General features: G+C 47.8%; 1 protein-coding gene and 1 long non-coding RNA gene across 3 annotated transcripts in view; one reads left to right on the plus strand and one right to left on the minus strand.

Annotated features, from left to right (window-relative positions):
• Positions 1-24,355, plus strand: part of LOC135970636 (uncharacterized) — a 113,574-nt gene that overhangs the window by 48,198 nt on the left and 41,021 nt on the right. The gene's annotated exons all lie outside the window — the stretch shown is intronic.
• On the minus strand, positions 436-1,073 carry LOC102136218 (large ribosomal subunit protein uL11-like). The gene has a single exon (XM_045390409.2). The coding sequence runs from the start codon at positions 983-985 to the stop codon at positions 488-490; it is 498 nt and encodes a 165-aa protein (XP_045246344.2). The 5' UTR covers positions 986-1,073; the 3' UTR covers positions 436-487.

The following is a 24,355-nucleotide window of genomic DNA, read 5'->3' on the forward strand; positions in this document are numbered from 1 at the left end:
GGCAACCCATGTGGCCCAGGGACATTAGATTATGCCAGTAAAGGCTGGGCGCGGTGGCTCAAGCCTGTAATCCCAGCACTTTGGGAGGCCGAGGCGGGTGGATCACGAGGTCAGGAGATCGAGACTATCCTGGCTAACATGGTGAAACCCCGTCTCTACTAAAAATACAAAAAAAACTAGCCGGGCGTGGTGGCGGGCGCCTGTAGTCTCAGCTACTTGGGAGGCTGAGGCGGGAGAATGGCGTGAACCCGGGAGGTGGAGCTTGCAGTGAGCCGAGATCACGCCACTGCACTCCAGCCTGGGAGACACAGCGAGACTCCGTCTCAAAAAAAAAAAAAAAAAAAAAAAGATTATGCCAGTAAAAACATGCATGTGTGTGTGTGTGTGTGTGTGTGTGTGTGTGTGTGTGTGTGTATTCATACTCACTAGACCTCTTTTTTTTTGTTTGTCAAATGATCCTTTATTGAAATATTTTCCTTTGTGCTTCTTAACTAACAGGGCATTCCACAGCACCACTGTTGATGTCATCTATGATGTCATGAGGGTGGCAGCCATCAACATTACAGCCCACAGACTGGGCAGTCCCCAGGATTTCTTTAATGGTTCCAGTGAGTTCTCTGGCTAAAGGTCGGTGCCGCATCTGTCGAGGAATGTTGACGATCTCATCAAAAGTGCCATTCCCACTACGTTGAATGTTTTCCTGTTTCTTTCTGTCTCTTGGTGGTTCCTTGAGGGCTTTGATGATCAGGGTGGAGGCAGAAGGCACCACCTCAATCTGGGCCTGTCTGTTCTGAATGGTCAGTTTCACCGTAATCCTCAGGCCATTCCAGTCACCCGTTGCCTTGGCAATGTCATCACCAGCCTTTTTTGGAGACAGGCCCAGGGGGCCGATCTTGGGGGCCAGTACAGACGTGGCACCAACTTCACCCATAGTGCACCTCAGGTATACGACTTTGATCTCGTTGGGGTCACACTTTGGCCGCATGGTGGAGGCGGCTGTTGTCGGATGAACCCAGATTCTGGACGGCCAAAGAAAGTTGCACCTTGGCCTCCTCTGAGCTGAGAGCCGAAAAGCCCACTAGACCCCTCTTAAAAAATTCAAAGGTTGGCTGGGTGGGGTGGCTCATGCCTGTTATCCCAGCACTTTGGGAGGCAGAGGCAGGCGGATCACAAGGTCCGGAGTTCGAGACCAGCCTGGCCAATATGGTGAAACCCCATGTCTACTAAATATACAAAAAAAATTAGCAGGGCGTGGTGGCACATGCCTGTATCCAGCTACTCAAGAGACTGAGGCAGGAGAATTGCTTGAACCCGGGAGGCAGAGGTTGCAGTGAGCCAAGATCACGCCACTGCCCTCCAGCCTGGGCGACAGAGTGAGACTCTGTCTCAAAAAAAAAAAAAAAAAAATTCAAAGGTTGGCCCATGGCACATGTATGAACCTTACTTTTCTCACTTAGTATGTCTTGTAGATCATTCTATATCAGTATGTAAAGAACATCCTAGATACATATTTCAGATGAATATTATTCTACTCTAAAGATAGACCTCAATTTATATAGCCAGGACCCTACTGATGGACTTTTAGGTTGTTTAATAAATGTAGCCGAATTTTAGAATCTTAGAAAATGGAAGGTCATTTAACCCCAACTCCTACCACCCTGCCTAGGTTTTTTTTTTTTTTTTTTTTTTTTTTTTTTTTTGGTAGAAATGAGGTCTTGCTTTGTTGCCCAGGCTGATCTTGAACTCCTGGCTTCAAGCTATCCCCCCGCCTCAGCCTCCTTCCCAAAGTGCTGGGACGCGCCCAGCCCTGCCAAGGAGTTCTTTCATGGTATCTGACTGCATGCCTGAGACCCAGCTGCAATGTCACCTCTTCTGGGAAGCTCCACCTTCCTCTCCCTCTCATCACCTTTGCACATACCTTAGCCAGAGCCCTAATCACATGATATGATTTAGGCAAAAGCGTGATAACTTTGCTTTTGTATCTTCTCAGCTCTGACCCTATTGCAGAGCACAGTAGGTACAGAACCAATGTGAATTGACAGTCCTTGAGAGGGGACGCCTCCAAATTCTGCTGCCTGGACACTTCCAGTAACAGGGATCTCAATTCCTGAAAAGCTCATTCTGCCTGTGAAAGGCGGTATCAGACAGTCCTTTGATGGAGCAAAGTCTGTTTCCCGTTGGCTTTTCCCTCTGGGTTCTAGTGCATCTTCTAAACACAAATGTAATCCCTCTTCCAGATATTTAAGATAACCTCATTTCTCTAAGCCAGATACCCATCCCCCTAACCTCCCCTCCCCCATTTCCTTTGGACTCTGGTTGCAGATCCTAGGCCTTCTAGCATTTTCCTGCAGACACTTTTTGATTTGTAATATGATTCATTTAAAAGTGATCTCTGTCCGGGCATGGTGGCTCATGCGTGTAATCCCAGCACTTTGGGAAGCTGAGGTGGGCAGATCACTTGAAGTCAGGAGTTTGAGACCAGCCTGGCCAACATGGTGAAACCCTGTCTACTAAAAATACAAAAATTAGCCAGATGTGGTGGTACATGCTGTCATTTCAGCTACTTGGGAGGCTGAGGCATGAGAATCACTTTAACCCAAGAGACGGAGGTTGCACTGAGCGGAGATCATTCCACTGCACTCTAGCCTGGGTGATGGAGTAAGACTCTGTCTCAAAAAAAAAATAGCTGAAATTAAAAAAAAAACTGACCATACCAAGTGTTCACCAGGATGTGGAGCATTAAAACTCTCCAGCACTGCTGGTGGGAGTATGAAATGGAACAGGCACTTTGGAAAACAGTTGGCAGTTTCCTAAAAAGTAGTTAAAGATACAGCTTTCATGTGACCTAGCCATCCCACTCCAAAATGTTTACTCAAGATAAATGAAAGCATATGTCCATTCTAAGGCATATGCTCCTAGCAGCTTTATTTGAAATAGCCAATGTCCATCGGCAGTGAATATATCCATGCCATACAATTTGACTGAGCAAAACAAAACCTGCTTGAACAGGTATTGATACAATGATAGTGAACAACATTGATGAATCTCAAAATAATTATGCTGAGTAAAGAAGCCAGATGAAAATTAACGAGTCCATACTCTATGATTTCATTTATATGAAATTATAAAAAATGTAAACTAGGCCTCACGTCTGTAATCCCAGCACCTTGGGAGGTCGATGTGGGAGGACTGCTTGAGCCCAGGAGTTCAACACCAGCAGCCTGGGCAACATAGTGAGACCTTGTCTCTCTCTCTCGCTCTTGTTTTTTTTTTTTTTTGTTTTTTTTTTTTGAGATAGAGTCTCACTCTGTGTTGCCCAGGCTGGAGTGCAGTGGTGTGACCTTGGCTCACTGCAACTCCACCTCCCAGGTTTAAGTGATTCTCGTGCTTCAGCCTGCTGAGTAGCTGGGATTACAGGCATGCACCACCACGCCCAGCTACTTTTTGTATTTTTTTTTTTTTTTGAGACGTAGTCTCGCTCTGTCGCCCAGGCTGGAGTGTAGTGGCCGGATCTCAGCTCACTGCAAGCTCCGCCTTTCGGGTTTACACCATTCTCCTGCCTCAGCCTCCCGAGTAGCTGGGACTACAGGCGCCTGCCACCACGCCCAGCTAGTTTTTTGTATCTTTTAGTAGAGACGGGGTTTCACCGTGTTTGCCAGGATGGTCTCGATCTCCTGACCTCATGATCCGCCCGTCTCGGCCTCCCAAAGTGCTGGGATTACAGGCTTGAGCCACCGCGCCCGGCCTACTTTTTGTATTTTTACTAGAGATGGGGTTTTGCCATGTTGGCCAGGCTGGTCTCGAACTTCTGACCTCAGGTGATCTACCCGCCTCGGCCTCCCGGTGTGCTGGGATTTCAGGTATGAGCCACCATGCCCAACCAAGACTTAAAAAAAAAAAAAAATTTCTTTAAAAAAAAAAAAAAGCCAGGCGTCATGGTGTGCACCTGTAGTCCCAGCTACTCAGGAGGCTGAAGTGGGAGGATCACTGGAGCCCATGAATTGCAGCTGCAGTGAGCTGTGATTACACCACTGTATTCCAGCCTGGACAACAGAATGAGTTCCTGTCAAAAAAAAAGAAAAAAAAAATCTGATCTTACAGAGTTATGACCTTTCAATGAATGGTATATAAAGGAAATAAACTTAACATTGCAACTGGTCCATCATGACACTCAATGAAAAAAAGCTACTTTTATAGCTTCGTCACTCTGGCCTGTCATAGTATTTTAAAATCTTCATTCTGCATATGGCAGACCTCTCATCTGGTAACATCTTTATATTTGATGAGCAGACCTACATGCTTTTATTAGAATTTCTAGCACAAATGCTGAAATGGACCAGGTCAAAACCTGCCCCATGGCACGTCACCATTGAGTCTCCTCCAGCTCCTTGGGTTAGGAGAAATGAGTTCAGTGTCACATTTTAAAGTGCGACAGCTAATATGCCAGCTAATGTAGAAGATGTCAGAGGAGTGTAGTGTGGGATGAGCTTGAAAAGGGGAGCAGCAGCTGTAGTAAACAGCATGGTGGTTCCTCAAAAAATTAAACAGAATCACCATATGATCCAACAATTCAGTTTCTGGTTGTATACCTCAAAGAATTGAAAGCAGGGACACAAACAGATATTCATATGCTCATGTTAATAGCAGCATCATTCAAAATAATCAAACAGTAGAAGTAACTCAAGTGTCCATCAACAGATGAATGGATCAACAAAATATGGCATATACACATAATGGAATATTATTTAGCTTAAAGCAGGAATTTGCATAATGGAATATTATTCAGCTTAAAATAGAAACTTGGTATGTTTTTTGTCTGTTTGTTTTGAGATGGAGTCTTGCTCTGTTGCCCAGGCCGGAGTGCAGTGGTGTGATGTTCACTGCACCTTCCACCTCCTGGGTTCAAGCAATTCTCATGCCTCAGCCTCCCGAGTAGCTGGGACTACAGGCGCCCACCACCACGCCCAGCTAATTTTTGTATTTTTAGTGAAGACAGGATTTCACCATGTTGGCCAGGCTGGTCTCAAACTCCTGACCTCAGGTGATCTGCCTGTGTTGGCCTCCCAAAGTATTAGGATTACAGGCGTGAGCCACCACATCCGGCAAAACAGAAACAGAACGTTTGAGCTTTGAAGACATTACGTTAAGTGAAATAAGTCAGACACAAAAGGACAAAAACATACTGTATGATTCCACTTATATGAGGTGCCTACCTATAGAAGCAGAAAGTAGAATGGTGGTTGCCAGGGGCTGGGCCGGAGGAAACAGGGAATAGGGAGTTACAGTTTAATGGGTGTAGAATTTTCAGTTTGGGAAACTTAAATGTTCTGGAGATGAATGGTGGCACTGGTTGCATAACAATGTAGATGCTGCTGAACTGTACACCAAAAAGTGATATCAACAGTATATTTTATATTATGTATATTTTATCACGATTTTTTTCTTTCTTTTTTTTTTTTTTTTGAGATGCAGTTTTGCTCTTGTTGCCCAGGCTGGAGTGCAACGGCACGATCCCAGCTCACTGCAACCTCTGCCTCTGGAGTTCAAGTGATTCTTCTGCCTCAGCCTCCTGAGTAGCTGGGATTACAGGCACCCACCACCACACCCAGCTAATTTTTTTTGTATTTTTACTAGAGATGGAGTTTCACTACGTTGACTAGGCTGGTCTCGAACTCCTGACCTCAGGTGATCCACCCCTCCTCGATCTCCCAAAGTGCAAAGGATTACAGGAGTGAGCCACCACACCTGGCTTATCATGATTTTAAAAGGGGGAGGGGAGCAGCAGCCTGCTTAGCAGTAGGGAGGACCTGGCTATGGGCTGGGTGGACAGCTGAGTTGGGATGAGTTGGAGAACAGGCTCACCTTGTCAGAACTGGGAGGTGACAGGAGAGGAGGCTGAGCATGCTCTGCTGAGCCTTGAAGTCCAGATTGAGAAATTTGGGTTTGAGATCTGAGTCACTTCTTGGGTCAAGTCTTTGTCTCCTGGTTAAAAAACAATTTCCTTGGGGTGGAGTAATCCAGGAGCTTTAAAGGTAGCAGGTTAAATTAATGCAGATTGGTTTAGTCATCAGCCGTTGGTAGGGGGTTTATCATCAGAGAGCGGGGGCAGGTGGCATAGGACATTGTCCAGGGGTCTGATAGCTCTGGGCTTGTGTTGTGATTTCTCCATTCCCTGGCAGTGTGCCCTAAACTAGTGAGTGCCACCGTTTCCTCATCTGTAAACCGGGGATAATAGTGACCTTGCGTAACAGGGTTAAAAGGAAAAAGAGTTATATGCTAAGTATTTGCCACTTCTGTCTTCTTTCTCCTGCCAAGGAGGAAGGATGGCAGCTGGCCTGTTCAGATGCTGTTTCAAGAGAGGTGAGGCAGAGCAAAATCCAGAGTAGATCAAATTTCTTTGAACAAGAAAAGATGAAGGCAGGGCGTGGTGGCTCACACCTGTAATCCCAGCAGTTTGGGAGGCGGAGGCGGGCGGATCAATTGAGGTCAGGAGTTCACGACCAGCCTGGCCAACATGGTGAAATCTCATCTCTACTAAAAATACAAAAATGAGCCAGGCATGGTGGTGCACACTGGCAGTCCCAGCTATTTGGGAGGCTGAGGCAGGAGAAATTGCTTGAACCCAGGAGGCGGAGGTTGTGGTGAGCCAAGATCGCACCACTGCACTCCAGCCTGGGTGACAGAGCAAGAAGAGAGCAGCAGAACTAGGTCCGGGGTGTGGGAGGAGAGAAGCTGAGCTGCTGTGCTGAGGACTGGGACTTGGGCAGGGATAGAAGCCCCTTGTGTTTTGTGAAATAGTTTCCTCTCTGTGCTTCCCCAAGAGACTCTTAGAAGAGACCTACTATGGTGCTTTCTAAGCAGTGTTGGAATCTCAGCTGTTTTTGAATGCTGGGACGGGCCTCCAGGTGGTTCAGTACATCTGGGTTCCATTTGCAGAGTGTCTGACACATTTTAGGAGCTTAACAAAATGCTCAGTTATTCTACAAGAAAACAGATCTGGGAGCTGGAGAGATGAGGGCTGGGTATCTTCAAAGAGCAGACAGAACACCTTCCTGAGATATCAGGCCACTAGGTTAGGTTAAAGGAGTGTTTTTAAAGGAGTGTTAGGTCCCCATGCCTTTCCTCTCTCTAGAGCTGCACTGTTCAGTATGGTAGCCAATAGCCACAAATATTTGCATTTTATTATTTTATTTTATTTTATTTTTTTGAGACAACCCAGGCTGGAATGCAGTGGCACGATCTCAGCTCACTGTGACCTCTGCCTCCTGAATTCAAGCAATTCCTATGCCTCAGCCTCTTGAGTAGCTGGGATTATAGGTGCGCACCACCACGCCTGGCTAATTTTTGTATTTCTTAGTAGAGATGGGATTTTGCCATGTTGGTCAGGCTGGTCTCGAACTCCTGACCTCAGGTCATCTCCCCTCCTCGGCCTCGTCAAGTGCTAGGATTATAGGTGTGAGCCACCATGCCCAGCCAGTATTTGCTTTTTAATTAAAAATGGAAAATAATGGCCGGGCGCGGTGGCTCAAGCCTGTAATCCCAGCACTTTGGGAGGCCGAGACGGGCGGATCACGAGGTCAGGAGATCGAGACCATCCTGGCTAACACAATGAAACCCCGTCTCCACTAAAAATACAAAAAAATTAGCCGGGCGTGGTGGCGGCGCCTGTAGTCCCAGCTACTCGGGAGGCTGAGGCAGGAGAATGGCGGGAACCCGGGAGGCGGAGCTTGCAGTGAGCCGAGATCGCGCCACTGCACTCCAGCCTGGGCGACAGAGCGAGACTCCGCCTCAAAAAAAAAAAAAAAAAAATGGAAAACAAAAATAAAAACGATGGTTCTCATTCACACTTAGCTGTACATCAAGTGCCCAATAGCCACCTGTTTTTTTGGTTTTTTGTTTTGTTTTGGGGTGTGTGTGTGTGTGTGTGTGTTTTCAGACGGAGTCTCGCTCTGTCACCCAAGCTGGAGTGCAGTGAGGCGATCTCGGCTCACTGCAACCTCTGCCTCCCAGGTTCACGCCATTCTCCTGCCTTGGCCTCCCGAGTAGCTGGGACTACAGACGCCCACCGCCATGCCAGGCTAATTTTTTGTATTTTTAGTAGAGACGGGGTTTCACTGTGTTAGCCAAGACGGTCTCAATCTCCTGACCTTGCGATCCGCCCGCCTCGGCCTCCCAAAGTGCTGGGATTACAGGTGTGAGCCACCGCGCCTGGCAATAGCAGCATGTTAATAGTGGCCACCATATTGGACAAGGCAGATACGGAATCTTTCCATCAGCATGGAAGGTTCTGTTGGACAGCACTGTGCTAGAAAGATGAGGAAAAAGCCAAGTAGGTCGGTTTGTTTATACCCTGATTTGTTCCTCAAAGGATCTGAGGCAGCTGAGGACAGCCTGAGGCCATCAGACCAGAGCCCTGTGGCTGGAGTGGGGGAAGGTTGGTGTGTGGGCTGAACCCAGTCAGGAGTGGAGCCACAGAAAGAAGCAAGGTCCCAGTTGGCTGAGCTCCAGGACCCAGATAGGAAATGGGAGGAAGGTGGGGGTGGGGTGGTTGTGGGAGTGAGTGTCAAAGGACAAGGCCGTGTGCAATCAAATGTTGAGCAATGAGTCTGCTGCGGGAAGAGGCTCCCCCATTCCTCTTAGCAGCGTATGGTTCTCTGACCTGTTTAATCAAGGAGTCTCCTGTGCCCTGCTGTTCTCAAGTACAGATTCCAAATTCCAGCTAATCAGATGCAATTACAGGATATTGTTGGGTGCAAGTTCTGACTTGCAGCACCTCGGGTAGGATGCCAGGCCTGGGTCCCTGCACACCGCCTGGCTGGTATGTTTTCAGCAGCCGTCCTGGAGGCGGTGGGGCCAGGAGACATCCTTCCTGGTGGCGGTGCTGAGAGTGGAGAGGGTGAAGGGAGCCAGGCCTGGGTGGTATCCTGCAGCACTTTCAGAGCAAAGATCTGCTCCAGGGATGGATTCTTCTTGAGGGCAAATCAGAGTTTAAAAAATATTCATTAAAAGTGACTTTGTGTTAAACTCATTTTTGGGGATTAAAGAAAAGCCAAACTTATATTAAGATCATTTTAATTTAAGCTTTGTTGGGAAGTTCGAAGATATCGCAGGGTGGGTTGGAGTGCCAAGGGAGCAGCTTCTTATTGCTTAATTTGAGATAATGTATTCCCGTAAGTTTTATTTTTACTTTTATTTTGAGGTATAACAGACTCACAGCAAAGCACACTCATCTTTACTGTACAGCTTGATAAATTTTTACATATGTATGTACCCATGCAATCTCCACCCAGATCAGAATACGGAACATTTCCATTACCCTAAAAGGTTCCCTCACCTCCCTCCCGTCCATCAGTCTCGCCCCCCAGAGGTAATTGCTGTTCTGATCTACCACCAACAATCAGCGTTGCCTGTTCTTGAACTTCATATAAATGGAATCGTATGGTGGGTGCCCATTTGTTCCCTGACTTCTTTTGCTCATAAGCCTGTGAATGATTTTCTTTCTTTCTCTTTCTTTCTCTCTCTTTCTTTCTTCCTTTCTTTTTTTTTTTTTTTTTTTTGAGACGGGGTCTCGCTCTGTCACCCAGGCTGGAGTGCAGTGGCCGGATCTCAGCTCACTGCAAGCTCCGCCTCCCGGGTTCACGCCATTCTCCTGCCTCAGCCTCCCGAGTAGCTGGGACTACAGGCGCCCGCCACCTCGCCCGGCTAGTTTTTTGTATTTTTTAGTAGAGATGGGGTTTCACCGGGTTAGCCAGGATGGTCTCGATCTCCTGACCTTGTGATCCACCCGTCTCGGCCTCCCAAAGTGCTGGGATTAGAGGCTTGAGCCACCGCGCCCGGCCCTTCCTTCCTTCCTTCCTTCCTTCCTTCCTTCCTTCCTTCCTTCCTTCCTTCCTTCCTTCCTTCCTTCCTTCCTTCCTTCCTTCCTTTCTTTCTTTCTTTCTTTCTTTCTTTCTTTCTTTTCTTCCTTCCTTCCTTCCTTCCTTCCTTCTTTTGTTCTCTTTCTTTCTTTTCTTGTTTTTTTGACAGGGTCTCACTTTTTCACCCAGGTTGGAGTGCAGTGGCATGATCACGGCTCACTGCAGCCTCAGCCTCCCAGGCTCAAGCGATCTCACCTCAACCTCCCGAGCAACTGGGATTATAGGTGCGCACCACCACACCCAGCTAATTTTTTTTTTTTTTTTTGTAGAGGCAGGGTCTTACTATGTTACCCAGGCCAATCTTGAAATCCTGGGCTCAAGTGATCCTTCTGCCTCGGCCTCCCACCACGCCCAGCCAGCCTGTGAACTTTTTTAGGATAAATGTTTATAGCTACAGATTCATAGTCCTTTACCTGAAACCCCTGGGGCCAGATAGGTTTCTGAATTCAGATTTTTTCACAGTTTAGAAAAAAGCCACGGTGCGCACACTGTATATTATGAAATACCCACCGCAGGATCTGGGGCAGCACCTGGTAAACACATAAATATTTTTAAGCAAAGTCCATGAATATTCACACACTAAATGGTGTAAATAAAGGCTGTAAATAGCCTTGCGTCAGTTGGGGGCCATTTTGTTGCCAAATAAGTTCACGTCAGGTTAAGTTCTGCAGTCAAATGTGTTATGATAAGACTTGTTTTATCATATGGTTTTCAGAAGTTCAGGGATTTTGAAATTGAGAATAAGGGATGGTGGACCTGTTAGTTCTGGACTAGCCTTTGGCTGTGTGGTAGACAAATCCCGAGTAGTCTCCCAGGCAGAGGGAAGGTTGCAGAAACCGGCTGCCTCATAGGAATATGGACTGCACTGTCCACCAGGACAGCCTCTCCCAACCACGGCTCTCAGAAGGTCCAGACGTGAACTCCTGACACCGAAGGCACATCTTTGCTGTGCGGGTATTTTCCTGGGATCTCTACCTTTGCTTAGATTTTCAAAAGAAACCTAATGCTTAAATATGGTCAAGAGCCCCAGCTAGAAAGCATCCTTGAGATCAAAGAATTGCTTAGCTAGAGCCCTCAGTTATAGACCTGAGTTTGTTTCTGAGGGACGTGAGTCTCAAATGAACGACGTTTCAGTGATTGGCAGGGGAGGGGAGAGAGAAGGGGCAGACACTGGAGATTGAGAGTGTGGAGAAAGATGGGGCAAGAGAAGTTGGGATGAGTGTGAGGGGAGCCAAGAAGAGAATACACACGGGTCTCCATGCAGGACTGAGCACGGGAGAGATCATCCCAGGGGTTGGGGGTTGGGGGTTGGGGGTTGGGGGTTATGTCTTCAGTTTAGGAGCCTGCACGGAGCGTCTACTAGGTGCAAGGCGCTCGGGATGCAAAGATGAATAAGAGCTGCTCCCTGACAGTGGTACCTATTTATGGCTGTATTGCTCCTCTCTGAAGAGCTCTCTTTTCATTTTCTCCCCCCTCCTCCACCCCACCTCCCCACCAAAGAAAACACACACGCAGCCAGGAGTGGCCTTGAGGTTCAGGCCACAGGCTCCAGACCTTTTGGACTCTTTCCTCCGCTCCCAATCAAAGTGCCTGGGTCCAAGGGGATCACGGAGGCCAGGAGTTTGAGACCAGCCTGGGCAACATTGCGAGACCCTGTCTCTACAAAAAATTGTTTCTTTTTTTCTTTTTCTTTTTTTTTTTTTTTTTTGGAGACAGAGTTTCGCTCTTGTTGCCCAGGCTGGAGAACAATGGCGTGATCTCGGCTCACCGCAACCTCCGCCTCCCAGGTTCAAGTGATTCTCCTGCCTCAGCCTCCCGAGCAGCTGGGATTACAGGATGCACCATCGCACCTGGCTAATTTTATATTTTTAGTAGAGATGGGGTTTCTCCATGTTGGTCAGGCTGGTCTCCAACTCCCGACCTCCAGTGATCCGCCTGCCTTGGCCTCCCAAAGTGCTGGGATTACAGGTGTGAGCCACCTCACACAGCACAAAATTTAAAAGTTAGCTGGGTGTGGAGGTAACACGCTTACTCCTACTCAGGAGGCTGAGGCAGGAGGATTGCTTGAGCCCAAGAGGTTGAGACTGCAGTGAGCTGTGATTATGCCACTGCATTCCAGCATGGGTAGAGCAAGACCCTGTTTGTTTGTTTGTTTGTTTGTTTCAGACAGATTTTTGCTCTGTCGCCCAGGCTGGAATGCAGAGGTGCAACCTTGGCCCACCACAACCTCTGCCTCCAGGGTTCAAGCAATTCTCCTGCCTCAGCCTCCTGAGTAGCTAGGATTACAGGCACGGGACACCACACCCAGCTAAGTTTTGTATTTTTAGTAGAGACAGGGTTTCACCATGTTGACCAGGCAGGCCTCAAACTCCCGATCTCAGGTGATTCGCTCACCTCGGCCTCCCAAAGTGCTGGGATTACAGGCGTGAGCCACTGTGCCCAGCCGACCCTGTCTCTTAAAAAAAAAAAAAATTAAAAAGCCTGGGTCCTACGTCCCGTGTTGAGAAAGCCCTGTGTAAAGGAAGGAATGCATTCTTTGCTGACAGCAATGTGCAGTTCATCAGGTGATAGGTTGATTAGAGGCATGGAGTGGTGTCACTGGAGTCTAGTTCCTCCCCACTACTTAGTTGTGTGACCTTGGGCAAGTCTCCTGCCTTGAGCCTTAGTTTCCTCATCTGTAGAATGAACTTAAGTCTATACTCCCTGCCTCACAAGGGTGTTGTGAAGATCAAAGGGGAGAATATGGAGGAAGACATAAGTGGTAAGTCTTGCTGAGGTCTGAGCTGTGCTTGTGATGTGCTTACTGTATTCCCATCAAACAGGGAGATTTCATTCTGCACTTTAACGCCTCAGGGATTGTACAGCTTCCAGCCCCTGCTAGGCACCCAGGGGTGCTATAGGGCTGTATGACCTCATAGGTGACTCAGGAACAGATTCTCTGCACCGCAAATGTGGTTTCACTCTCTGGTTGCAATGGTTCTTTGGGAAATAATAGTTGTTCATGGATGTTCATTACAGTGTTGTTTCTGATAGGCCAAGAAAAGTTATTTTTCACTATAATCCCCAAGCCCACTGTAGTACAAGTGCTCAAGAAATGGATAAAGACTCACAGACCCCACTTTCCATCCTCCTCAATGTCTCCTTTTGTGGTAATGAGGTAGACCCCTTCCCTAGCATGTAAGGATTAAATAAGGAGCTGGGGCAAGAGCCATGTGTAGCCTAGAACCTGAGAGTTTAAAATGGTCTTCAACATGAGCAACAGTCCTATTTCTTGGAATGTTTCTGTACAACAAAGATGGAAGTATGTGGCCGGGCACGATGTCTCACGCCTGTAATCCCAGCACTTTGGGAGGCCAAGGCGGGCAGATCACAAGGTCAAGAGATTGAGACCCTCCTGGCCAACATGGTGAAACCTCGTCCCTACTAAAAATACAAAAAATTAGCTGGGCATGGTGGCATACACCTGTAGTCCCAGCTACTTGGGAGGCTGAGGCAGGAGAATTGCTTGAACCCTGGAGGCGGAGATTGCAGTGAGCCGAGAGTGCGTCACTGCACTCCAACCTGGTGACAGAGCCAGCTCCGTCTCAAAAAAAAAAAAGATGGAAGTATGAGAATGCCCATCATATAACAGGGTTTTATATATATATACACACACATACATACAAATAACAGGGTTATTTATAATAGCAGTACATTGAAAACAACCATAATAATGTTCATCCATTGAGGGATGCTGGAATAAACCGTGGCATACACATGCAATTGGCTTCTCTGCAGCCTGATGAATAATGCATTTCCTACATGATGTTCCACAGACTCAAGTCCCAAGAGGATCCCTCAAGAGATTTCATGGTGAAATGTGTTTAAGAAGTGCCAGTCTCTGCTTGATGATTCAGAACACACATTAGTAAATTAGAGACTCCAAGAAGTCCTTCAGCAAAGCAGCCCATTTAAGTTGGCGCAAGCCTATGCATCTCAAATAGTTGGTGGAAGACTCCCAATTAATAGCAAAATGGCCCTAGTGTTCTATGGAGCCAATTTGGGAAATACCTGTGTAGCAGACGCAAGTGGAAAGAGTTGAGTGAAAAATGCAGATTTTGAGAGTCTTTGCAGCATGATTTAAACAAACAAACTTATGTATATTTGTATTTGAAAAACGTCTAGCAGGATGTACGCCAGAACTTTAATAGTAGTTGAGGCCATGGGATCATAGGTGATTTTTATTTTCTTCTTTGTTTTCAACTTTTAGGTTATTTGGGTTTTCTAAATTGCCTTTCATCACTGTATATAACATTTTATTTTATTTTTTTAAGAGATGGGGTCTCACTCTGTTGCCCATGCTGGAGTTCAGTGGCTATTCACAGGAACAATCATAGCATCATTACAGCCTGGAACTCCTGGACTCAAGCAACCTTCCTGCCCTAGCCTCCCAAGTAGCTGGGATTACAGGCACGTGCCACCATGCCCGGATCTATGTCACTTTTATAAGTAGTAAAAAAAAAAAGACAAAAAAAAAAAACAGTTGTCAAGAAAAGGAGCCAAGGACAGCTGAAGACACTTTCATAGTGCTCTGCACCTAGAGGAGCTGGGGCCTCCAGCTCCAAGAAGAAGCCAGGTCCTTATTTAGTCAGAGACATCCCAAGAGCTCACATTCCAGTGGGAATCCTTCCCAGAGCATTCCTCCTCCAGCACCGCCGCGGCCAGCTGCAGCCTGGCTGCTCCCTCACAGGGCCTCCCTCTCCTTTGGTAGCAGCCGCTGCTGGCCCAGGCCAGGCTGCACATCTGGACCTCATTAAGAGCCGCCAGCACCAAAGTCGGCACATCTGGCCACCGCGAGACAGAGTGCACGGCAGGGCAGCAAAGGGGCAGGGGCATGTCAGGACAGGGCTGCCCATGCGGGCTTCAAGGCAGCCAGGGCTCCTCTGAGACATTTGGAAGTGGGAAGGTGGTGGGCAGCTGGCCGCAGACGGTGCGCTGCTTGCTGGCGGGCCTGGCTCTGGCCCCTCTGGGTGCAGCAGAGTCGTGCCCTGGCTGGCAGAGGCCTTTTAGGCTGAAGGGGGCAGGTCTGGCAGAGAGACAGGTACTCAGGACTCCAAGCACAGTGCTCTTGCTCGTGGGGAGGGCTGGGGCTGGGGGCAGTCTCAGGACATGTTGAAAAGAAGGATTAGACAGGAATGGGGTTGCCTAGCTTTGTGGTGGCCGAGCTTTGTGGCTGCAGGTCAGAAGGCAGGTTTTCTACATCAGGAAGGAGAATTCCCTTGTCTGAAGTTAGAGAGGAGGAAGTCAAATGAGGCACCTTGGAAACAGAGCCTGCTTGCTGCCTGCTGCCTTTTCCCTACACGGGGACATGCACAGGTCCCTGGCTCTACCCCTGTGGCGCCATTATTTTTCCCTTTGGTGCCTGTGAATCTAAAGCTTTGTCAGCCCTGCCAATTCTTTCTTTGCGACAGCAGCAGCTGCTCCTAAGATCCTTTCCAAAGTCAGGCAGAGATCAAAGAAACCAACCAGTCAATCGAATGTAAGAATCTACCAGTCCTTCCCCTTTATCCTACAACCTTAGACCTCAAATTGGTCCCGCATTAATGGTACCCTCCAGATTCTCCTGCCTCTGCTCTCCATCTTTAGCTCCTGCCCACTACAGCAAGGGGGTCCACGTACCCACACTAGTGCCTCTGAAGAGGCCACAGCAAGAAAATTCTCAGATCTAGTGGGTGCCAGCCGCTAAGGTAGAAGCGAAGGGACTGCTGCAGAAAGTAAAAGGCTTCACAGTAAACAGACGGGTCCAAAACCCAGCTACTTAACCTCTTTGAGCACCAGTTTCCTCATCAATAACATGAGGATAATACCTCTTACAGAAGTAACTATGTTAGGTTCTGTAATAGAAATATAATAGAGTTCGGCTGGGCACAGTAGCTCACACCTGTAATCCCAGCACTTTGGGACGCCGAGGTGGGCAGATCACCTAAGGTCAGGAGTTTGAGACCAGCCTGGCCAACATGGCGAAACCCCAGCTCTACTAAAAACACAAAAATTAGTCAAGCGGGGTTGTGGGCGCCTGTAATCACAGCTACTCAGGAGGCTGAGGCAGGAGAATCGCTTGAACTCTGGAGGCAGAGGTTGCAGTGTGCTGAGATCATGCCAACCTGGGTGACAGAGTGAGACTCCATCTCAAAAAAAAAAAAAAAAAAAAGAAAAAGAAATATAATAGAGTTACATGTTTCTCCAATAGAAATGTAATGTAATTATATTTGTAATTTGTAATTTGTAATTTGGGTATTTTACGCTTTTCATTCTGGAATGATTTTAGATTTAGAGAAAAGCTACAAAGATAGTACAGTGGGTTCCAGTAAACCCTTCACCCGCTTCTCCTAAGGTTGACATCTTGCATAACCAAGGCACATTTGCCAAAACTGAGAAATTAACATTGGCACAATACTATTAATTAAACTACAGACTTTTTTCAGACTTCACCAGATTTTCCAACACATATGTGATTTAAATTTTTCTATTAGGCACATTTAAAAAAGTAAAGAGAAACAAATAATATTAATTTTAATAATATACTTTAACCAAAAATATCCAAACAATTGTCAATCAGCATTAATCAATATGAAAAACATAATGAATGAGATATTTCACATTCGCTCTCTTTTTTTTTGTTGCTTTTTTGAGATGGTGTCTCAATCTGTTGCCCAGGCTGGAGTGCAATGGTGCAGTCTCGGCTCACTGTGACCTCCACCTCCTGGATTCAAGTGATTCTCCTGCCTTAGCCTCCCAGGTAGCTGGGATTACAGGTGCCTTCCACCACGCCCAGCTAATTTTTGTATTTTTAGTAGAGGTGGGGTTTCACCATGTTGGCCAGGCTGGTCTCAAATGCCTGACCTCAGGTGATACACCCGTCTCAGCCTCCCAAAGTGCTGGCATTACAGGCATGAGCCACCATGCCCAGCCCACATTCTCTTTTTTAATGGCAAGTCTTCTAAACCAGTGTGGATTTTAAGCTTACAGCACCTCCCAGTTTGGACGCTAAATTTCCCCTGGACATACTTGATCTGCAGTTAGGTATTCACAAAATGTAGAGTGGAAACAGTAGATTCGCATACCCAAGTTGTTAAACATACTTAAAAGTTTTCTGATAATGGAATTATCAGTTTTTAAATTTAAAATAAAATTTTAAAAATGCATTTCTGGCTGGGCGTGGTGGCTCATGCCTGTAATCCCAGCACTGTGGGAGGCCAAGGCGGGCAGATCACCTGAGGTCGGGAGTTCAAGACCAGCCTGACCAACATGGAGAAACCCCGTCTCTACTAAAAATTCAAAAATTAGCCGGGCGTGGTGGCGCATGCCTGTAATCCCAGCTACTCAGGAGGCTGAGGCAGGAGAATCATTTGAACCCGGGAGGCAGAGGTTGCAGTGAGCCGAGATCATGCGATTGTTCTCCAGCCTGGGCAACAAGAGCGAAACTCTGTCTCAAAAAAAAAAAAAAAAAATGCATTTCCTCAGTCGTACTAGTGCTTGATAGTCACATATGGCTAGTGGCTGCCATATTAGGCAGCCCAGGTGTAGAGGATTAAATGAGATGATGTATGGGAACAGTGACTAGCACATGGTAGGTGTTCAATAGATGGTATCTATTGTTGTTCCTGAAGCCTAGAGTTGCTTCTGACGAAATCCAAATTCTAACATAACCTTTCCTGCATATCCACTGCCAGGTATAATGGAAGGATACAGAGAAAGATCTTGGTCAGGGAAGAGAAAAAATGGAGGAGGGATGAGATGAAGACACCTGGTACTTCTGTAGCCCTTTCATGGGCTGGGCTCCCACTCAGGAGCACCTTCACTCTCCTCCATTCAATGCTCCTGACGGTCTTTCTTCGGGGCAGGCACTGTTACTTACCCCTGTGCGCAGATAGAAAACCCGGGCTCTGAGAGTTGAAGCAGCGGGAAGGCAGGGAGCCTTCAGTTCCCACCCAACCACTCCTGGTCTCGTTCTGAGGTATGGATCCTCATCCCCTCTTGGGGCCTCAGTTTCCCCAAAGGGGTTAAGTAAATGAGAGTGAGGTTGGTTTGGATTACTGGAACGGTCCCTGAAATTTTAGGATTATTCAAATAGGGGACATTTGGCTGGCCCTCACCTTGCAAAATTCGCCCAATGCTGATTTGTAAATAGGTAAATAGATGAGAGCGAGAGAGAGAGAGAAAGTGAGAGTGAGAGAGAGAGACAGTGCACATGCACTGGTTTTTCAGTTCACAGTTGGGGGTGGGGGCTGCCATGTAGTTTGCAATATTTGTGTCCACAGCAGGCTGGGACACCCTCTTCCAGTCTTGAGGTGCCTAGGAAACCTAATTAATTATGGAATAATGGAGCGCAGCTTGTGCTAATATAGAATCAGGGCCGAGGGAGTTAGGTGTCTCAGGGGATATTTATAACAAGCTGTGGCAGTCTGGTGAGTCACTGCTCTGCTCTCCAAGAGGACACACCTGCCTCCGAGAAGAGGAGGCCGTCACTCTCCAGTCAGGCCCCTCTTCCCGGGAAGGGCTGGAGACACACACACTATTGGGCAATCCTCTCCACTTCTTTAGTCTCCCCTGGGACACCAATCATTACACCCCATCCCTCCTCCATTTCAGCAGAATTTCCCAGCAACCTCCCACTTCCCAGACTGAGGCTGTGCTGTCCACTGATGATGCTACAGACCATTTGTACCCTGGGAACATCTCATTCCAGAGAGATTTCTTCTGGGAAGGTTTCCTACGGTCAAGCCAAGCTACGCAGCTAGGCTCTTGGGCAGCTTCCATCCAGGGCCAATTCTTCCCGGACATAGAAAGGCAAAGTCTAGAGAGGGGAAGGGGACAAGCATTTGTTGAGCCCCTTTTCTGTGCTCTTAGGCAGAACACTTGGCATCCTGTAAACTCACTAAAGTGTCACAATAAGCTGTGTAGTGGGTTCTATCATCCATGTTTAACAGATACGGAAACTGAGGCTTAGGGGAAAGCAGCTAAAAGGAATACACAGCTAGAACGTGCCAGAGCCAGGGTTCTAACCCAGGCCTGCCTAACACCGTCCCAAGCTATAGGACTAGTGGTACAAAACACTTTACACACACACACTCACTTAATTATCAAAAAATTGAGTTGAGGGCAAAGTCAAACAGAAAAGGACATAAAACCTCCCAACTAATAGAGGGAAAAATTCAACAGCAAAAAGAAAAACCTAAAAAACAACAACAACAAAAAAAACCCAATACCAAAAGAAGGGGGAAAAAGGAGAGAAAAAGGAATGTAGAACAGATGAAACCAATAGCAAGCACAGAGTAGATTTAATCCCATATGTCTATATATCTGTAATTACATTAAATCTAAATGGACTAAATGCTCCTATTAAAAGATAAAGATTGTCAGCCCGGGCGCGGTGGCTCATGCCTGTAATCCCAGCAGTTTGGAAGGCCAAGGTGTGTGGATCATGAGGTCAGGAGTTCAAGACCAGCCTGACCAAGATGGTGAAACCCTGTCTCTACTAAAAATACAAAAAATGAGTTGGGTGTGGTGGTGCATACCTGTAATCCCAGCTGCTCGGGAGGCAGAGGCAGAGAATTGCTTAAACCTGGAGGAGCAGAGGTTGCAGTGAGCCGAGATCATGCCACTGCACTCCAGTCTGGGCGACAGAGTGAGACTCCATCTCAAAAAGAAAAAAAAAGATAAAGATTGTCAGAATGGATAAAGAACAAATCCCATCTCTGGGGTTTACAGGAGATACACCCAAAGCATAAGGGTACAGGAAGGTTGAGGGGAGAGCCGAAGTGTGAACCAGGGGCTTTTCAGGCTGCAGGACACACTCTCTGTTCCAGATCTCAGCCCTCTGACTTGTCCCTTTCCTGGCTTGGCCTCAGTCATCCTCAGTGACTTCTGGCCTCGCAGTGTGGTTCAATGGAGGGCACTCAGGCACTGGCATTCGGTGAATCAACCACGTGACCCTGGACTTTCTTTCTTTTTTTTTTTTTTTTTTTGAGACGGAGTCTCACTCTATGGCCCAGGCTGGAGCACAGGGGCGCGATCTCGGCTCACTGCAAGCTCCACCTCCCGGGTTCAGCCATTCTCCTGCCTCAGCCTCCGAAGTAGCTGGGACTACAGGCGCCGCCACCACGCCAGGCTAGTTTTTTTTTATTTTTTAGTAGAGACGGGGTTTCACCGTGTTAGCCAGGATGGTCTCGATCTCCTGACCTCATGATCCGCCCATCTCAGCCTCCCAAAGTGCTGGGATTACAGGCTTGAGCCACTGCGCCCGGCCGACCCTGGACTTTCTTAGGCAACCTGAGCCTTCATGTCCTCCTCTGTAAAACAGAACAAAGATTCATACCTCACAGGGCTGCTGTAAGAATTAGAACCAGAAAAAAAAAAAAGAACATGTTCATTGCATCTGGCACACAAAATTTGAATTATGTTAATTTTTTGCTATAATGTATTATAATTTTACATGTGCCTATGTAGTAGATAAGGCCCTACGGGTTGCCCCTGACAGTCTGATAGAATATGAGAGCCTTTTTCATGTGTGTTTTTGGTGAGGGCTGTGTGTATATAAGGTGCATCCACTCTTCCTCCCAGGAAATTCAAGTAGGGCCAGGAGGATGGGGTAACTCTAGGATGCCCTCTTCCTGTTTGTTTGCAAACCTGACAAATCTGTTGCTCTCTGTCTTTGATTAGATCATACTCCTGTTCGGACCCTAGCCTTGGCGACTTCCTACTGTTTGTGTGCCTGCCTGCCTTCCTTCCTTCCTTTCTTCCTTCCTTCCTTCCTTCCTCTCTCTCTCTTTCTTTCTTTTCTTTCCTTTTTTTTTCAGACCGAGTGTCACTCTTGTTGCCCAGGCTGGAGTACAATGGCGTGATCCTGGTCACTGCAACCTCTGCCTCCCGGGTTCAAGCGATTCTCCTGCCTCAGCCTCCCAAGTAGCTGGGATTACAGGCATGTGTCACCACGCCTGGCTAATTTTGTATTTTTAGTAGAGACGGGGTTTCTCCATGTTGGTCAGGCTGGTCTTGAACTCCCGACCTCAGGTGATCTGCCCGCCTTGGCCTCCCAAAGTGCTGGGATTACAGGCATGAGCCACCGCGCCTGGCCTGCTGATGGCATGCTTTCTGCCCCCTCCTTCCGAATGTGAACTCGCCCCTAAGGGCAAACCATTCAGCCCTTCCTACATCCCATGCCAAGCTTGGTGGGTCTCCTCACCATCCCCATCGAAGGCTGCCCCTCCTCCTTTGTTATCCAGCTTCACACTCCCTGATCTGCAATTCTAAAAACCAAAAACTCCAAAAAAGCACTCTTCCCCCCACCCCCCACAAGTTTGGTATAAACTCATTTGGCCACAAACCTGACCTGACCTGGTGTGAGGTTATTTAAAAATCTTTACGTTGTCTCTCACTGCTCAGACATTGTCCTGCAAAAATTTGCTGGGTGTAATTAAGGGCACTGCCCAGACCCTGCTGGAGTATTATGTAGTGTCAGCACATGCATCGAGTGACCTTTCTGAAACCGCAAAGCTCTGGCCCCAGGGCTTCGGGTGAGGGCGTGAGCCTGCCACAGTGACAGCCTGAGGGCCCTTTCTGTGCTGCGCCTTCTGGACTTATCTCCCCTGCTATTCACAGCTCTGTTAGGTGGGCATCAGTCACTCCATTGCACCAATGAGGACACTGAATCCCAAGGAATCCAGCTGGGAAAGTAGCTGAGCCAAGCCCTTCTGAGTGCCCAGCCTCCCCCACTTTCTCTTTTCTTTATATCAAGCTCCTGTCCTTCCCTCAGGGGCCAGCCCTCTGCTCCCCCGCCCCCTTCTCCATCCTGTTGATGCTCCTGGGACTTTCATATTAAAATGCCCAATTTCATTCATTTAACATTATTTATTACGGGCTTCTCACACTCCATGTGCACATAAACATCTTACAATACTGATCCTAATTCACCAGCTCTGGGTCTGACATTCTGCCTCCCTAACAAGCTTCCAGGTCCTGTTGGACCCCACTTTGGGGAATAAGGGGCAAGGGAACAGGTAAGCATACAGAGTTTGTTTCTGTTTTTGTTTTTGTTTTTTGAGACGGAGTCTCTCCCTGTCGCCCAGGCTGTTGTGCAGTAGCACGATCTCCACTCACTGCAACCTCCGCCTTCCGGGTTCAAGCGATTCTCCTGCCTCAGCCTCCTGAGTAGCTGGGATTACAGGCGCGCACCTCCACGCCTGTATAATTTTTGCATTTTTAGTAGAGACAGGGTTTCACCATGTTGGTCAGGCTGGTCTCAAACTTCTGACCTCGTGATCCGCCCGCCTCGGCCTCCCAAAGTGCTGGGATTACAGGCATGAGCCACTGTGCCTGGCCTTGTTTTTGTTTTGAGTCAGGGTCTCACTCTGTTGCCCAGGCTGGAGGGCAGTGGTGCGGTTATGGCTCACTGCAGCCTTGACCTCCCAGGCTCAAGTGATCCTCCCACCTTAGCCTCCTGAGAAGCTGGGGCTACAGGCACGCGTCATCATGGCTAGCTAATTTTTATTTTTTTTGTAGAGATGGGGTCTCATTATGCTGCCTAGGGTAGTCTCACATTGCTGGCCTCCAACAATCCTCCCACCTCAGCCTCCCAAAGTGCTGGGATTACAGATGTGAGCCACCACCCCCTGATAGCATACAGAATTGAATAATAAACACAACTCAGCGGTGGCAGAGGCAGGATTTGAACCCAGCAAGCCTGGCTCCAAAATCTGTGCTGTTAACTACTATGCAGCACACAAGTTGGAGGGCTGGACCCTGTCTATGAAGTGTAATGAAGCAATCACTGCAAGCACAGCTGGCAATGCCAGAGCACTGAGGGGAAGGCTGGGCTCCTTTTTGCAACGCAGTTAATTTTCTTTTTTTTCTTTTTTCTTTTTGACATGGAGCCTTGCTCTGTTGCCCAGGTTGGAGTGCAGTGGTGCCATCTCAGCTCACTGCAACCTCCGCCTCCCGGGTTCAAGTGATTCTTGTGCCTTGGCCTCCCAAGTAGCTGGGACCACAGGCGTGCGCCACTACGCTCTGCTAATTTTTGTATTTTTAGTAGAGACAGGGTTTCACCATGTTGGCCAGGCTGGTCTTGAACTCCTAAACTCAGGTAATCCACCCACCTCGGCCTCCCAAAGTGCTGGGATTACAGGTGTGAGCCACCGTGCCCGGCCTCAGCTCGCAGTTTCTCATAGCTGTTCCTAAGCATGCTTCCAGTGAACTGTGGACTGAGAAAGCAACTGACCAAGCTCCTTAGAATTACATATAAAGAAAAGGTTTATAGGTACCGAGAGAGGGAACAGCAGTTTTTTGAAGATGAGCATGCTTCAGCTGTTTTGCATGGAATTTATGAGATTCAGTTTGGTTGCTTATTTACATATATTTGCTAATTTCCTGGTTCATGGCTATGTTTTTGAGAGTTGAGGAGGCTGGATGAGCATCCTTTCTATCTGTAATTTTCAAACCGGAATGTGATCGGACTCCTAGGAGAGCTTTTCAAATCTGCAGAGAATCCTAATCCATACTTGGAGGGTGGGATTTGGACCTCTACATTTTGCAAAACTGCATTTGGAACCACCAGCACTTATTGAGCACCTACTGTATGCTCACAAGTGCTGGACACTATGGACAGAAAACCTATGCAGTCGTCATGCATTATGTTACTACGCAGCCCTCGTGCATTACAACATTTGAGTTGCAGTAGACAATTTGAAACACAGGAAGCAACTAAGGCCAGTTCACCTTCAAACAGAGAAGGCTAGCGGCAGTGGTAGCACAGCACGCTGAAGGCGCCTTCTGGGAGGGAAGGAAGACCACTCGGTGTGATGAAAACAGCCTGGACATGAGGTCAGCAAACCTGGTTCTGAGTTTCTCCTCCCTAATCTACCTGCCAACGGACTCATATCCTCTCTGAACATCAGTTTCTTCATCTATGACGTGGGGATAAGGTGTTCTCCCTCTCGTGTTGGTTGTGATGAGAGAATGCCTGGGAAAGCACCATGTAAACTGTAAAGTGCTGTCTGCACATGTGCAGTGAGGGTCCTGCAGGCTGCAGGGAGCACAGACCCACTCTGGTTACCTCCAGTGATGAGGCTTTATTGTAAAGCTAAGCAGCAGGGTGGGAAGCCGGGGAGGGCCTCGGCAGACAAAGAGCAGCCCTCCTGGAAGAGAAGAACCTCTTTCTGGAGTCCTTGGAGGCTCAGGCCACGGCCAACTATGGATCCTTTCTGCCTGATGCCTTCTGCTACCTCTTGGCTTCCACCTTCTGGTCCCTGCCTACTACGTTCTCCTGCGAAGCCCTCACCTACAGCCCACTTTGTGGCCCTCTGGTTTTCAGGCAGTCCCGTGAGGGATAGTCTGATGGGCTTGATAAGTCACTGTCCAGTGTAGAAGGTCTCCACTGGGCAGTCTTTTTGCTGGGCTGCCCC

The sequence above is a fragment of the Macaca fascicularis genome, chromosome 4 (genome assembly GCF_037993035.2).
Source record: "Macaca fascicularis isolate 582-1 chromosome 4, T2T-MFA8v1.1".
Lineage (NCBI taxonomy): Eukaryota > Metazoa > Chordata > Mammalia > Primates > Cercopithecidae > Macaca > Macaca fascicularis.